The sequence below is a fragment of the Aegilops tauschii genome, chromosome 5, assembly GCF_002575655.3.
Source record: "Aegilops tauschii subsp. strangulata cultivar AL8/78 chromosome 5, Aet v6.0, whole genome shotgun sequence".
In the NCBI taxonomy this organism is placed as follows: Eukaryota; Viridiplantae; Streptophyta; class Magnoliopsida; order Poales; family Poaceae; genus Aegilops; species Aegilops tauschii.
The window spans coordinates 294,632,600-294,649,316 of record NC_053039.3 but is presented as its reverse complement, the minus strand read 5'-3'; the positions used below and the strand labels follow the sequence as shown (position 1 = coordinate 294,649,316).

The 16,717-nt window shown below is 41.3% G+C and overlaps 2 protein-coding genes across 3 annotated transcripts; both read left to right on the top strand.

Annotated features, from left to right (window-relative positions):
• Positions 1–209: 209 nt before the first annotated feature.
• On the top strand, positions 210–8,664 carry LOC109779851 (uncharacterized). The gene is made up of 12 exons (XM_020338472.4): positions 210–802; positions 1,570–1,699; positions 1,795–1,897; positions 2,169–2,292; positions 3,510–3,575; positions 3,843–3,881; positions 5,115–5,195; positions 5,338–5,385; positions 6,297–6,347; positions 6,426–6,494; positions 7,071–7,328; positions 7,824–8,664. The coding sequence occupies exons 1-12, from the start codon at positions 617–619 to the stop codon at positions 8,082–8,084; spliced, it is 1,416 nt and encodes a 471-aa protein (XP_020194061.1). The 5' UTR covers positions 210–616; the 3' UTR covers positions 8,085–8,664.
• A 3,083-nt stretch (positions 8,665–11,747) lies between these two features.
• Positions 11,748–16,337, top strand: LOC109779852 (grpE protein homolog 2, mitochondrial). 2 transcript variants are annotated; one of them, XM_020338473.3, is made up of 6 exons: positions 11,748–12,070; positions 13,442–13,619; positions 13,693–13,883; positions 14,003–14,170; positions 14,356–14,484; positions 15,978–16,337. In XM_020338473.3, exons 1-6 carry the CDS (start codon positions 11,933–11,935, stop codon positions 16,077–16,079), a joined length of 906 nt encoding a protein of 301 aa, XP_020194062.1. In that variant the 5' UTR covers positions 11,748–11,932; the 3' UTR covers positions 16,080–16,337. The 2 variants fall into 2 exon arrangements, with proteins under 2 accessions (XP_020194062.1, XP_020194063.1); XM_020338474.4 differs by having other exon boundaries at positions 11,780–12,070; positions 13,442–13,607.
• The last annotated feature ends 380 nt before the right edge of the window (positions 16,338–16,717 follow it).

The window sequence follows — 16,717 nt, the reverse complement described above, 5'->3', positions numbered from 1 at the left end:
CTGAGCCAAACTTATCACATGTCACATGTGGTAAGCAATCCAAACTATTTCAAAGAAAAATAACTGAACCATTTTTTTACATGGTTTCATTTATAAAATAAATAAATTATACACACTATTTTTTTGACGGGAATAAATTATACACACTATATCACGGACAGGAGTGAATATATTGGTACAAATACATTACGGGTATACTCTACCTCAGTACGGTTACGTAGACGTACGGTGAGACCATCGTGCTCGAGCCCAACCTCCTTCCCTTCCCCCGCGACGCCCCCCTCTTCTTCTTCCTTCCCTTCCCTCCCTCTTTCACCTCCTTTCAAACCCTAGAAACCAATTCCCCAACCAAAACCCTAACCCTAGGTCCTTCCACCGTCTCCGCCTCCGCCGCCCGGTCCCCACCGCCCCTCGCGGCTCCCGCGGCCTCGCCCTCCCGCGCCCTCGCCCTCCCGCGCCCAGTCCCGCCACCACCACTCGGCCCTCGCGGACCTAGGGTTTGCGCGCCCTCGAGCCGGAGCCCGAATCCCGAGCCCTCGCGAGGGCGTGCGTGGTGTGTGCGGCTACGAGGTGGGAGGCGGAGATGAGATGAATCTGCCCGGTGGTGGTGGCGGCCATGAGTAGGCTCTCGTTCCGGCCGCGGCCGCTCGACATCCACAAGAAGCTCCCAATCCTCAAGTCGGCGCGGGACTTCGAGGACGATGACCCCACGGTGGCAGCGTTCGCCGCGGCAAGGGTAGGGGTTCTGCTGCGGCACTCCGGCTCGGAGCTCACTGCCGCTGCTGCTGCGACTGACGGCGAGGTAATTTAATCAACTGACAACGTTTCAGTTGAGCGTGCAATCCTATGAACTGTCAATGTTTGGTAGCTCGCAGAGTTCTCTTTGTAGGTTAGTTGTTGGGTGTTGTTGATTTCAGTCCAATTAGCATGTTGATGAATTCAGCTTTATTCCATGCCGAAGAACCATGTCGTGCTCTGCTTCTGTATGTAATCCATAGGAAAACCATTATTTGGAGTTCTTAATAAGTTGTTTCTGTAGACATTGTCGTACGACTTCTGACATCATACTGCTGCTCTGGCCTCATCAAATTCTTTGTCTTTTGAAGTTTTGACTGTTGAGACTACTTGTCCCAGTTTGAACTTTGTAGCATATATGGTTGTTGTTAAGGTGTCTACTTTACATTGATATATCATCTATCCTACCATATTATTCATTGCTTCAAAAGCAGCTACAAAGCCAGTGAATGCAGGTTATGTTACGTGTGATCCGTAATGATATCTTATTTTATTATTTTATCAGTTTATATGTTCTCAGTTATCCTATACCATTTGTATACTGCTAGCGGCATCGAGGTGTGCGTGCTGACACCACACCACACCATACTGCTGCTTTCTGTATATCAGCTACTGTGCAACACTGCACATATCACATGGTGCATAATTGCTTATATTTTGTGATCTGAAAATCTAATTTGTGTCTCCACAAACGATAAATCTGAGAACATTTATACATATTATTATTTTGGGGGTTGTGCTGATCAATACAATGATTGTTACATGACTTTGCAGGGAAATTCAACTCCCAGTAAGAAGAATGCTCAAGAAATACCAACACCACAGTTTGATGATGTGGAGACCTATGATAGGGATTACACTCGCACCTTTGCACAACCATCATGTTATATACGAGGAAGAGGAGGTTTATTTCTTACTGCTATTATGGAATAGTAGTTTTTTTATGTTGACAATATTTTATTTATGGACTCTATTTCTAAGAATGATTACCCTATGCAGCCAGAGCTGAGATCGGTGAATTTGTTGAGTATGACTTGGATAACGAAGATGAAGACTGGCTTGACGACTACAACAATGAGCGGAAAAATCTTAACCCTGAAAAGTAAGAAAATGCTACAGATCTAATAAACCGCTCTACTGGTTATGGTTTGCATTTTGGTTACAGTTAAACATGTACCTTTTGGAATCTAGAATGAAAGATCAAGAGTCCAGAATCCTGTTCACAGTCATATTTTTAGTAAGAGACCTTTGATGAAATTTTGGTTGTCTCAGTAATTTTAACAAGCTTTAGATGACACATTTACCATTTTATTATTTTTGCCTTATGGAGCGAGTATGTTATGCTACATTTTAAGTGAAATCTCATATTACAGGTTGGAGGTCCTCTTATTCAAGTTGGAAATTTTGGACCACAAAGCTCGAGAAAGAGCAGGAGCCATAACACCAACTTTCATAGGACCTGTTCCAGTTCTCTTGCAGCTCGATGTTGCTATGGAGGTAAAGCAGCATGCCTAGACCTTGCACAATGGCTTTAGGATGTTATGCTAAAATGGGAGCAAGGGAATTGTAAAATTGATGCACTGACATATATGCGAAGCATTTTGCAATGGAGATTGTACTTGTTATTATAACATAATGCTAAGTTTTAACTGTATAGCTTTGTCAACCTACTAAAAACCTTCCCTATCTGTTACCGTCGTTATTAACTCTGAGACATTGGCAGTTTATTTTTACCGTACTTTATATGGCACAAATGCCAACTTACCATGTCAGTTGAATCAAGGCATTTTACCTAAGGACCCCTCATGCTAGCTTTAGCACATGTCACACACTTCTTTTTAATATCAAATATGAATTGTATTAACCACTTTGCTGCTATACATGTCAGACACATCTTCATAGCTCTAGTAAATTTCGTATGTTCTATATGTAGCAGACCCCTGTAAGCCATCTTGCTGGTGGCAGTAGGGTACTTGGTGGGAGTAATCCACGTGAGCCTTGTTTTTTTTCTTTGCCGTGTTCCATTAAAAAATGACATTTGTAATTACTCCTTTTTTTATATCTCTTGGTTGTCATAAAAAAATGAACTTGACAATTCCAGTATCCTTATGTGTCCATCTCTGTTGTCTTACGTTGGTACTGAGGGTAAATGTTGTACTGCGTCTCTCTAGTTGGCATGAACATATATGTGCATGCGCAGAAGCTAAGGTGTAAGCAATTAGCAATGTCTGCTTGCATCGTTTGTTAGTATCAATTACTTCTTGTACGGGTTAAATTAACACATTACTATCTTTTAAGGGTGAGCATAATTTACTAGTGCAATTAACTTAAGACTCACAGCCCATAGTACACGGGTCTCGTTGACCTGATAGGCAAAAGGATATATTGCTATGCTATTATGCTCATACATTACATTGCAGGCTCTATGCCTTACTCCATCTCAGTTAATATATTGATCAGAATTTGCTCGTGATTGCTGAAACCTGCTTGTGTGGAGATCACATATGATACTTATCTAGAAGGATTTCAAGACATTGCAATTAAATGTCAACAAAGTTATTAACGGAAACTTATTGCATTTTTTGTTTGGTTTAGGCTTTTGTCTTACCAAAGGTACCTGGAAGGGGACCCGTTTTCCCTTTCATTAGTTTTGCAGTCTTGTTGTACAGTTGTTTCCTACAGAGTGTCTGCTTACCAATTGTTTCTCTGTGCAGGCTTTGCAGTATTTGTCTGTTCGGTATGCTGTTTTCCAAGCTGTATATAACTATTGGAGAGCTAAGGTAGTCTCCACTGTCAAAATACAGCATATGGTCTTCTTAATACAAGACTGCGAGCGATCAACTTATACCTTTTATTTAAATGCTGTAACATGGCTTGCTGTCAATATCTGTCAAACCTTGTTTTCTCATAGTTTATATTTATTTATTTGCATATCTGAGATTTTCTTGTACTACTTTATTTAGATTTCTCAATCTCATAGAAAATGATACTGTGACTTAATTATGTTTGCTGCATTCCTTATGCTTACTGCTTCTTTCTTTTGTTAGAGGGAACGGTGGCAAAAGCCTATTCTGCGGCGTTTGCAGGTTAGCTTACTTTATTTAAAGTGATTGACCGTGATGTTTCTGTATTGTTTTAATGCTCCAGGTGTTGGTAGATTTTCTTTTGTATGTGGACATTGTTTCTACCGACTGATATAGTACTCCCTCCGTCCGGAAATACTTGTCGAAGAAATGGATATATCTAGACGTATTTTAGTTCTAGATACAACCATTTTTATGCATTTCTCCGACAAGTATTTCTGGACAGAGGGAGTATATCCTAGATTCAGATGTGAAACGTTCTTTTCTTCTGTGTGTATAATCTAACGCAGGATATGCTATATCTTAAATCATCTCACCAGACTTGTAATCATGTTAAAGCTATTTCAATCGATGTATCTATAGGTGATTGCTAGGAGAGTCTACACAAGTTAAATTAGATTCTTTAGTGAAAACCAGCTGCAAATCGTAAGAATATTTAGTTCTTCTTGGTGCAGTAGCATGTGCCAGGTACATGTTCAAAGTAAGATAAGTTTGCTATGATGTCCCGACGGCCTTACGTTTCTATCTGAGGAGCTATTTCTACTACATCCATTCATGCATACTCTCAGAATGAAGCTCCCCGTCAAATATATGGAATGTTCTGGTATGGTTGCTATTTTGTTGCACAGCTGCTGGCTGACTGTAAGGCCCAAAGCCATGGCCATGACACCTACGCATTTTGATCAGACAGGGTCTTTTCGATTTCATCCCTCTGATCAGTTTTAGGGATGGTATGAATAGGGTAGCCAACTTTTATTCTTCACTGTTTCATCCTGTTCATCCAATCAAGAAACCAAGCTGGATGGCCCCAATCTATCCACTTTTGTTCCTCCAACCAAACGAAGTCACAACATCTATGCAAGATTTGGCTATTCTTTCACATCTGGAATTTATTTGCCCATAAGCAGTTGCTTCAGTTTGCTGTGTCTTTGACTTATAGTTATGTAATGGAACCAGGTGAATTGGCCAGTTAATCATTGGGTTCCTTGCACAACAAAGCTAAAACCACCGGTGTTCCTTAGTGTAATTTGTTCTAGGGGTTTAACTGGATTCACCCAAAGCAGTTTTAAGGGCTTATCTATGAAGATTTATAGTTGGACTTGTAAGCGACCAGCCCAACAAGTGTGCTCAATAGAAAAGTTTTTGCCAAGCTAGTTTTGTTGGGGAAAGTGTCAGTCTATCATACTATGGTTCTGTTACATTACTATTGACTAATTTACTTTTGGTTTTCTGAAGCCTCCTCCGCCGGTGAATGATACAAACCCATATAATGTATTCAGACCAAGAGAAAAGGCCCATCGTCTTCATACAAGAAGGGTGAGTGGCTTTAGGCCAGAGTTAGTTTGAACACCTACCTTCGGGGAACAGCAATTACTGGAGAAACTTTTTTTCTCTTCGATAGCACCTCCCTGCAATCATATTTCTCTTGCGTATACATAATATTTGCTTCCTTCTCCAGATGCAAAGACGAGAAAATAATATCCAGTCGTTTGAAAAACTCCGCCTGGTAAGCTGCATTTAGTTTGTTGTGGTCAGTTTTTCGATTGTGTTTCTCTGTTCCTGTACATCTTTATCTTTAGTTGATAAATGTGTGAAATTTTGGTTATATAACCATGGGGGAAGCTTATAATTACACTGTCCAATTATGATGATTTTATTAAATGACATCATGTGATTCCCTCCATGATCAAACTACTAATGATTTCTTTGTCAACATTTCTCATGTCAAAGTAGTTCTGCTCTAAGATTTTTCTTTGCTGCTATGTGAATAATCTGCTTTTAATGATTATGAGAATCTTGCGCGCAACTGTTTAAAGGAGACCAAAAAAGGAAATCCATGATTTTTGTAAATAGTTTTATGTTAATGCAAACAGTACTGTGTTTTTGACGCCTGGTTTTGCGAGAAATTGAAATGATGGGATGATTGGTTAACCGTTCTCTTCTGCTTGTATTGTCAGTTTCTTGGGATTTGGATAGCTGCTGCACATCTCATGCTATGTTCTTAAACAATTCTCCCTCCATCCATTTTTCAAAGTTGTATTTTAATCAAGCAGGGGGATTAAGGAAGGCATGATAGTTCTAAACAAAATAACACTAGAGAAATGACCTGGTACCCATTGGTTAATATGCATGCTTACCCTTAAATTTCTGCATGCATGCTTTATATTTTGAACAAGATTGCAAAAACTATATACCTTATATTTGAAATGGAGGGAGTAGATAGTTCCGAAGTCTACCAACACATAGCATTGTGCAAAACTTAATCTGAAAAATTTGAATTGCATTTCTTGTCACCTTCGTTCGGTGAAATATAATATGCTAGTGCAGCTTTTTAGCTATTAGATTACAAACTTTTTGCTGTATGTTTTTTCTTTGTGTGTTTTGCTGCTTACAACTCTACCTTAAAATTTATATTAGGTACGGCGCAATTTGGACCAAGCAAAGGCATTAATGGGGGCTCTGATTAAGGTTAGTTCATGCATAAACTGATCTTATAGCGGCAGCGTTACTAAATTTAACTTCTAACTGATAATATACACTCTTCAGAGGGAAGAGACAAAGCGGGAGGTCATGGAATGTGAGGTCAACCTTCAGCGTGTTCAGATGCAATATAAGGTATGGGCCATCATACATTTTGGTTCAGAATTCGCTTTTACATATACTCCCTCCGTTCCTAAATATAAGGCTTTTTAGAGATTCCAATACAGACTACATACGAAGCAAAAATGAGTGAATGTACACTCTAAAATGCGTCTATATACATCCGTATGTAGTCCGTATTGAAATCTCTAAAAGGTCTTCTATTTGGAAACGGAGGGAGTAGTTTGTATACTTGTCTTCTATAGGAAACATAACATTCAAATGAAAATAAGAGGCCACCATTTGCATCACATGGTAGTCGTGAATGGGTTTAATAAATAGTTAAAATGCCACTGTGATGGAACCAAATACTACCCGCACTATATACTTGTGATTTAATTCTGCCCATTATGTAGCAGATAATACTGGGTAAATTAAATATATATTTCTACCTGATATTATGGTGCACTCTCATCCAGTAAAGGATTTATCGTTAACTGATGTTACGACACAGTTTGTTTTGATGCTCTGGTCTGTTACCTTCCTTGCTCCAGTTTCATTTGATTCTTGTCACCCTCCTAATTTCTATTGTTCCCCTTTTCTCTCCTTCAGCATGAGGCCCAGCTTGTTGACGATGGGACTACACTGTCAGGGTTCCAGCAAGCTTCTAGCAGGTTTGGGTCAAGTGATGATGATTATGCGGATTCAGATGACACCGCAACTGAAGAGCCATATTTTCGGCAACCTGTTCTCCATCATCGGTACCCTGATAACAAGCAGTCGGCAATCCCTACATTGCGTATAAAGCGTGAGCCGGGGCTACCGGTGCTAAAAAGGAGGCCTCAGCAGAATGGCTGGGTATTTAAAAGGGTATTCCATCTTCCTATCACTGCCTCTTTTTTGTTATCAGCCACGTGAGTTGAGCAAACTGGTACCAAGCAGCCCTTTGCTGCTAGTTACTGGCAACGCCAAAGCAATGGGATAGTTTTAAGCCTGATGGTTTCGAGTTAAGTTTTATTTGAATGGTACTCTCTCCGTTCCAAAATATGCGGCGTGAAACCACGACGCTTACTTTGGAACGGAGGGAGTATTTAGGAGCTAGGAGGACAACTTGGAAATAAATAATGTTCAGTGAGTAACAAGTGTGAAACCCTTTTTTGGGGTACTTTATGATACTTCCAGCTTCAACAAATTTGTTGGATGATGAACTTTAGTGTTCTATTCTTTTTAGTCTCGTTCCTGAATCTATGTTGAATTATTTATAAACTTCAGCCTGCTTACCAATTCTGATAATTTATTTGTCAAGTCTGCTTACCAGTTCCACTGCAATAGAAGAGTCGTTTACCAGTTTTCCCGATTACACAGGATCCTGAGGAGCCAGTATTGTTATTCACAAGGCCGCTAGATCCTGACAAGTTGGTGGCAGCGGGTATCAAGTTGCCACCAGACCCCCCTATTGAGATTGATGCCACCGTGCCACCATTTCGGTGCCGAGGGAGAATTGGCCGAGGTGGCCGCATCATCTTTGATCGATGGAATCCTCTTCTCCGAACACCAACATCAATTGGCCAGGAAACCACCCATTTCACACCATATGGCCGTAGGCCGCCCTCACCGGAAGGTTGAAGCAAATATTCGTCTGCACTCACCACTTATTTGACAGATGCAGCTAGTGCGAAGCGCTCAAGCAATTGTTTCTACCTTGGTGCCAAATTGGCCCTTGGACTACATTCTCATGGCTGAGTTATGAGCTCTGTGGATCTGATGAGCAGGTCAGAAAGCTCGTGGAAAAGCTGCAGGCTCAGTCAAAACCGAGAGGCTTGAAGCTCTGTTGCGGCTTACATTTTATTTTCAGATCTGGCTCGGTCATCATCTGTCACAGCTGTTGTAAAATTACTAAAGTGTAGGTGAAGGGGTAGAGAGCATTTTTGTCTAATCTTGGGCATGTAGGGTCGGTATCTAGTTTGGTGCTCTCTCATTGATTATTCATTTGGAGAAGCGGCGATCCTTCTCATTGCTAAATTAACGTTCTGTATAATCTTTTGACACTTTGGTGCATTGTATTAACCGATGTGCACGCGTGTATATACTGAGAATCTATGCCCATGGGCAATGGCACTAGGTTAGGTAGAAGTAGAAGATGGAAATGGAATAGGTGTAGAACAATGTTGCTGGATCTGTCATTAAAGTGATTGTATCTGCTTTACTTTCCTCATAACTGTTCCAAAATTTCATCCGCATAAAAAGGTTACAAGCCCAAAGCTGTTCTTCATGGAAAGGTCTGCCCCCATTCTATTTCACCTGGATTGTGTCCGCGGATGCTTAAGATAATATTCTTCAGCATAGACACTGATCTGAGAAAACAGAGAAGGAGTCTGCGTTACATGCGTTCATATGACTGAACTCTGTTTCAAGTTGCAAGGGCAATTTGCTCTATAAATTGATGTTTTGATAAGACTATGAAGTACTGAAGGTGGGTGGAAGTACATGCCTGGTGGGTAGTCTTTGTGCTGACGAACTGTGCAACTCTTGGCCAGTCCTCACCAAACCTGTACGATGTAATTGCCACCAAAAACCCATGGACGTTGTGTTAGCTCTGTTTGGGCACTCAAAGCACAGAAAATGTATCAAGTTACAAAAGGTTCACTGCACAATCTTGTTCCTCCGCAAAAGTGAAGGTGCAATCTGCATCTCTATGAACGCGCATTTGAGTATCTGTATCGTATTCGGTATACCTTCCTAGGGCAATCTTGAAGTTCACGCTTTCCCTGATGCTCCAGCGTTCTTGCGGAGGCCTTGCGGTGATACGCAGCAGCTCCATAACATGCTTCCTCTGAACTTTCTTCCTCATCGACGGCGATGAGCGTTGTCTCCCCATTGTCGCACCTTGATTGTTGCGAGCACAGCGATCTTCGTCTCAAGGGCACATACCCCTACTACTGCATATATAGTGGCTGCAGCTGAGAGCAGAAAAGAACGAGTTAGTGTCACACAAAAGGTTAGGTTACCAGGCAAAAAATCGAAGCAGCATGAGCTGACTGAAAAGGTAGACAGCTGAATTCTGCATGCTGGTGTCACATGTAGTTTGTGATCAGTTGATTTCATGCCAAAACGATTGTTGTTCTGCTTTAGCTGGATAGGGAAAACACACCGGCTTCATACAAATACAGTGACCAAACTCGGCAATCCAATCGATTATTATCTTTCCTTTAGATATGAATATCAATGAAATGCAAGTGTTCCGGCCAGAAGTTGAATGCTTGAAGAACGAAAATCAATACGAGCGTCTAAATTGTAAGACTATTAAGTACCTTATAATCCAGAGGTCTTTTAGAGACGATCTTTCGAAAAGGAAGACACACCTTGTTAATATGAGTATATATCAATCCTATTAACCATGAAAACTACTCAGTCCTATTTAACCAGGATGTCACATACACTCCCTTAAAAGGATCTGACACCCTCGTCGGCCCAAAAGAAACATTCCATCTTAGCACATCCATGTGTCCAGTGCCATGCGGTGCGCCTCGATGGGCCACACGCGCCATGCACCACATGTATGTACCCCTATCTGCACATGTCCATATAACTGCGATGGTTGGCTTTGATACCCATTTCATGACACACCGGCCTCTCACCCAGGCTAGCGGTCATTACTCCTGGCTATCACCTATGATCTAGACTCGCCTGATGTCTATCACGCATTTCTATTCTTGCAGACTTATTTGTCTCCCAAGCGCATAAGATGGTAGGACATCGACAATTTCCCTCAAGTGAATCACCTTAGATTTACCAATCCATATTATGTGCAGGTTGAAAGTATTCTCTCTGAAACAACCTTGCAATCAAGATACAAGTACTCTCTTGTCAACACATATAATGCAATTCTTATATGTATAGGTGACATTATCCTACCTCATGTCGATTTAGGCTTCTAACCAAATATTGTGCTCATGCTACAAGTTTTTTTGTGGTGCTACAAGCATCGCCTTCCATGTTACATATATTTAATGATGTTGTTAAGACTAATGGCAAAATGTTACATGCTAGAGTTTTTTCTACAAGGATTGATAGGCTCAAGATTATGATATTAAATTGGATCGGACCACCGGGGAGCAACTGATTTATGCGCTACAATCAACACACCACTGCTGACTCGGGACGTGTTTGTTTCATGATTTTTTGGTATCTGATTACAACGGTACCTGATCCCATTACTCGTGTTTGGTTGAGTTGTGACAGAGTTAAGTACCACAAATCAAATAATGGTGCTATACAAAACCGATAACGCCCACCCCTGGCGGTTAAATGATTCTGTCCCGAGCTTCTTCTCGCTTTCGTTCCCCCTCATCTCCTTCGTAGTTGTGTTGACCGGACACAACATTCATCCGTCGAGCATCAGCAGATGCTGACGGCCGGCCATTTCCAAATTTCTTGTTGCAACATCTTTCTTGTAGCATCCGGCAACGGCTGGCCATCAACAGTTCTAGTTGCTGCACGCGTTGCTCCCGTCAATGACCCCTTGAACAGTGAGACCTTCTCTCGGCTCTTACGTATCCATGACCGACGAATTTGTATCAGGAGAACCGTGCAACACCACCGTTAGTTGTAGTGTGTTTTCTAATCTCTTTGGATTGGTTGCCTTGTTTGTGTTACCATTACCGAAGATAACCAAACAAAACGGATAATAGTCTCACTACAGTTACAATGCGGTGTATTCTCATACCGTTATCATTTACGTTAACGGTGCACGAGCCATGAACTGAGCATAACTTAGATAGTTAGGTTCCATGTGGTGGAACCAATGCACCGAGGTTCAAGTTCTTTGGTGGTCACATTTTTCTGAAATTATTTCAGGCCTTCCGGTGATGTGCATTCAGTGTGAGGAGACGTTCTCGTCGACTATGAAGCCGTCTGTCGCGACATCGTCAATCTCAAGATGATGTGTTGGTTCTGTCTCTCAAAGGTGCTCATAGGGGTGTGCTTTGCGTCTGTGTACCGTGTTAAAAAAGGGTGGACGAACCAAACACTTTCTCAAAGTAATTTTTTTTGGGGTTCCTCAAAGTAAACTGCTAATAATCGAAAAGAGAAATAGCCGATATAAATAAAATAAAGAAAAGTATAGTCAATATAGATTGAAAAGATACGACGTCAGCTGTTAGTTTGTTCTCAAGAATGTCAGCGGCTCAGATAACCCAACTGCTCAAACCCTTAAACCCTTCTTGGACGACAAGTTGATCCCACAAACGTCCCTTCAAAAGACACAAATACCCCCGCCACCCCACCCCTGTCTCGGGATGTATTCACGGGGTATAGCGGTCATTCGCTTCGATCCCTAGGCGCTCTTCCCTCCCCCGCTGGCCGCAATTCCCTTCCAGACGTTTCGATCCCTCTCTGCCTCTCTCCTCCCCCCCGCCTCGCGAATCCGTCGGAAACCCCTCGCCGCTCCCGCCCGGTTCTAGCGCAGCGCAGAGATGGTAGCCGCGCGCCTCCTCGCGCGGGCCACGAGGCAATGCGCCGCCGCGGTGGTGGCGTCCGCTGCGAGGCGGCCGCTCGGCGGCGTGGCGGCGGTGGCCGCTCGCCCGCTCGCCTCTTCCTTCGGCCCCGCCAGGGTGAGATTTTCTCGGCCGTTTCCACGGCGGGTTTGAACTTCAATGTTCTTCCAGTGTTTTGGGTCGCGCCTCGTAGGGGATTAGTAGAATTTTTAGGATGTGGAGGATTGGCATCCAAACTCGATGTTTCCGGCTGCAGATTATTCTTCGTCCGTGGTTTCTGGTCGCGGAATTCAGGGATTTATTCCTAGTTGACAGTTGGTGGAATTGTGGGTTTTACTCCAAATCGAGGTTGGATTTTGGATTCGTCATAAGATCATGCTAAGTCTAGGTTTCAGCGGAGGAATTAAGTGTAGGCAGTGTTGGGATTTTGGATATGATGGCCTATGAGTTGTGTTTCCGAGTGTTGGACCATAACACCCTTGGATGTTTGGGTTTTGGATGTTGTCAGAATTGTTATTTTAATATAGAGTTGGGGATTTTCCTGCAAGGGGCCTACCTTTCTACTATTAGAATGCAGTTTTTTTTTTTTTGGGGGGGGGGGGGGGGGGGGGAGGGGAGAATATAGATTCCAGAGTCCCAGTTTATCATGTACTTGTACTTATGCCTGCAGTAGTATGATGTACTTCCTTGTAAGAATATGATTTGAACATTGTGTCAATTAACTCTGGTTTGTGCATTGTTAGAAATTAACATGGCCTACATACAACTAATCTGAGTCCATAATTTCACCAAAGGTAATAAATGGATTATCGTGTCTATGAACAATCCAAGCTGTCAACAGGATGAAAGAATGATTGCACGCCAGTAAATTTCACACATGCTAGATAGTCTGAAACAAAGCCAAAGAATAAATCCATCATATCTTGGGTTGTATATATGTTTATGCTATCGACTACTTGTTGCAAGATGGGAATAAGAAACTAGGCTGATGTAAATATGCAGCAACTACCACAAACAAATTTAATCTGCTCATCTGCCAGGGGTCTCTCAGCATGTGGCTATGTATACTGGCGTTCTTATATCTTGATAGAGCATCTTTCCGGCTGCTCACTCCGTGACCTTCACTGCAGCCTGGTTTCTCCTTCCCATCTAATTATGAATGATTGAAATCCTTTTTTCTTACAGCTAGTCGAATCTTCAGACTACAAATGCTGTGATGGTTTTGTTCTCAGAATGGACTATGTACATATATATAATTTATTAATCCACTTCCACTTTCTGAAGTCTTATTCCACATAGTACTAACATCTATTATATTGACTCCTAAACTGTCTGTAGGCACTATGATCTCTTTATTACTTTCACTTAATGGGAGACTCTGTTAATTTGGTTTAGATAATGCCTGAATTGCCAAATCTTCTGTCTTTGGGCTTTTTCTGTTTCTACTATCTATTTACTTATATGAGCTTTATATTCTCTGACAAGCAGGTTCCATATATGTTGAATCAGCCATTGAGATACTCAAGCAACATCTTTCAAAGGTTTGGCTTTTCATCTTCTACCCCCCAACAAAATGATAAGGAGGTACACGAACCCAAAGACCAGGAAAGTACTGCACATGAATCAAATGGTGAAGCTTCAAAGGAAGACAGTGGTTCGTCTGGAAGTAGGTTTGAAAGACTTGAGTCCCCAGTCTATCAGGAGGTGATGAACTAAATGACCTGCGTTTTCTGGTTCAGGTACAGAAGATCTTGATCTGTCAAAGGAGGATCTAGTGAAGCTAGTTTTTGAGAAGGATGAATTATTAACCTCGAAAGATGAAGAGATCAAAGATATGAAGGACAAGGTTTTGCGCAGCTATGCAGAAATGGAAAATGTCATTGCCAGGACAAAGCGTGAATCTGAGAACTCAAAAAAATATGCAGTGCAGGTGTGATGTTGTTACATCTGATTTATAGTTTAAAATTTTGATGGCATAGTGATATTTATAAGCATTTTGATTAGCTATTTTGAATGCTATTTCTTATAGCGTCTTAATCGTGTATGCAGAACTTCTCTAAGAGCTTGTTAGATGTTGCTGACAATTTGGCTCGAGCTTCATCTGTTGTAAAGGAAAGCTTCTCAAAATTAGATACATCCGAAGATTCTAGTGGAGCTGTACCATTACTAAAAACCTTACTGGAGGGTGTTGACATGACTGATAAGCAACTCGGAGAGGTACTTTTTCTATATAGTGCATGCTATTCATCAGAATATGATTCTGTTTCCTCCGTATTGTAGCTTTTCTGTACCTGAATTTTGTCCTACTTTTCATTTGTGCTTTTAACTATTTTTTCTCCTTTTGCACATTGCTTTCTGGGTGATAATATTGCCTAATTGGGATTTTCCTCAATTTTGAACAGGTTTTTAAGAAGTTTGGAGTCGAAAGGTTTGATCCGTTGAATGAGAAATTCGATCCTGATAAGCATTTTGCACTTTTCCAAATTCCTGATCCTTCAAAACCATCCGGAACTGTTGCTTCTGTTGTGAAGGTATGTATCATCATCAAGATTCTTATATGTATGTTTTTCCCTGTTCAATTAAATCTAAAATGGTTAGTTCTTGAGTTTGATCTATTGCTGTATTCATCTGTATTTTGTCGATTGACAGTTTTGTATTCTTTAGGCTTGTTTTACGGACATATGGTCTTATAATTTTATGTTTATACAGCCACACCGGACCTACCGTCTAGAAATATGCTCTTTTGTACTCATTGTAGATGTAGATGGTCATGCTGTTAGGTAACTTTGATGAAAGATGTATATAGAATGAACAATAAAATAGCAAATCAGAATATTTGGATTGCATAGAACAAGCGTAAAGAATAGTCAATGCTTGGAAACACCTGGCCCAGTTACTGGCTACTGGCTTTGCTTTGTAATTTTTTTAAAATCCAGATTTATTATTCGTGGCTGTGACACGTGTACCCCTGTACACATATTTTGGCTGTTTTGACATTATATCTCCATGGAATAGCATTTACAAGGAGAATCACTTCTGAGAGTAATGTCTGATTGCATAAAATTTTAAAACAACCTACATGTGTAGTTAATGTTAAACCTTTTGTATTGCCATATTCCCTGCTTTACCTATATCACTATCTTAGAAACAATGTTGTATGGATATCCTTCCCACTTCCCAGTCTCTCCTTGACTCATTATGAGAGTAATGCTCATATGGTGTACGGATTTGCACTGTGATAGTTTCGTTAGTGAATAGAAGAAAATGTGTCTCAAGTTGCAGCATAAATCGGTTAGTTGTATGAATGGAATTGACAATAATTTAGACATGAGAAGTGAATTTTAACTTGGCATTGTTGGGCCAAATCTTTGATTCAACCATCTATTGTGGGTAGGGTAGCGATATCATGCCCCTCCTTCCCTGTAGGTTGTTTGCTCAATAAATATTCACAGCCGTTCTCTTTTAGACTCTGAAAACCAGTCCGTTTTGAACTTTGAAGTAGAGAAATCTCTTTTGAACTCTCTGTGCACCTATGGCTTTCTGCACAACACTAGAAATCCAGTAAAATGTGCTCAAGCTCAACCCTTTGGCCATTAAGCTCAGATAGTTACGCATTGGGCTTTTATCCGTCTCACTGGGGGTCCTGCATAAACTTCTGGTGCAGTTTTGCTAAGAAACGAGGCATGAACTTAGCTGTACTCCAGTAGTCACAGTAATGGGCTATTTTCATGTGTCATGATTCTTTTTCTCCCCAGAGGCTATATCAGGACAAATGGAGCGTTTTGAATTTGCATATTTACGTGGGCAGCTTGAAATTATATGTAGTGGTCTTAACCTTAAATCTCTTGATGAGTTTTGGATAGCGACTATGATTGAAATGCCCATCACATATTGGTACAATCAATTGTGCATACCCCAAATGGTTTGAGATTGGCTGGCGACATCTGAAACCTCTATTAGAACCGGCAAAATTCTGTTTTCCCCTGACGTATGCATGATTTCCTGCACATTTTTGTGATTTCAGGTTGGGTACATGTTACATGATCGCGTGCTCCGTCCTGCGGAAGTTGGTGTTACAGAGGGAGGTCCGTCCGAAGAGCCTGAGGAGAAATCAGGTGGAGAGTAGATTAAAATCGGAATCTAGTAAAATATACCAGAAGCAAGAAGACGTAGCTGTTCCTGCTTGACGACAACCGGTACCTCATCAGCGAAGGAGCTTGGCGATGGCAGTGTTTCGGATTGTTTTTTAATGGTAAAACACAAGGTTGGCTTGTTGAAATCACATTTGTATGGGTGCACGTCACACCATTCCTTAGCAGTACAACGTTTCGGAGAATTTTGCGAGGGCTTTGAGACCTTAATAAGAGTTTTTCTTTTCACATGATACGATCTCTTGAAAAAAAGTGAATTAGGGCATGTAAGGGGCCGTTTGGAGGCCCTCCGCTCCGTGCGTCCGCTCCCGGAGAGCTAGAAAATTCAGAGCGGCCGAAACGGTGCTCCCCAGCTTTGCGTATTTTGAGGAGCTGGTGGATCCCCGAACAGGCCCTAAGTCACCAAACAGACTCCCCAAATGACCGTGGACATCTGGCCGGGCATAATGACAATATTATAAATAGCATAATGCATCAAGAATTCAAAGATAAATATTCCTCAAATACAAATAGCAACCCAAACATAATAAAGTTCTGAAATAAAATAGGTCAAAATTTTCACACATGTTCTAGTTGTCCATATGAACTGTCCACAAGTGCTTCGTTAGATTAT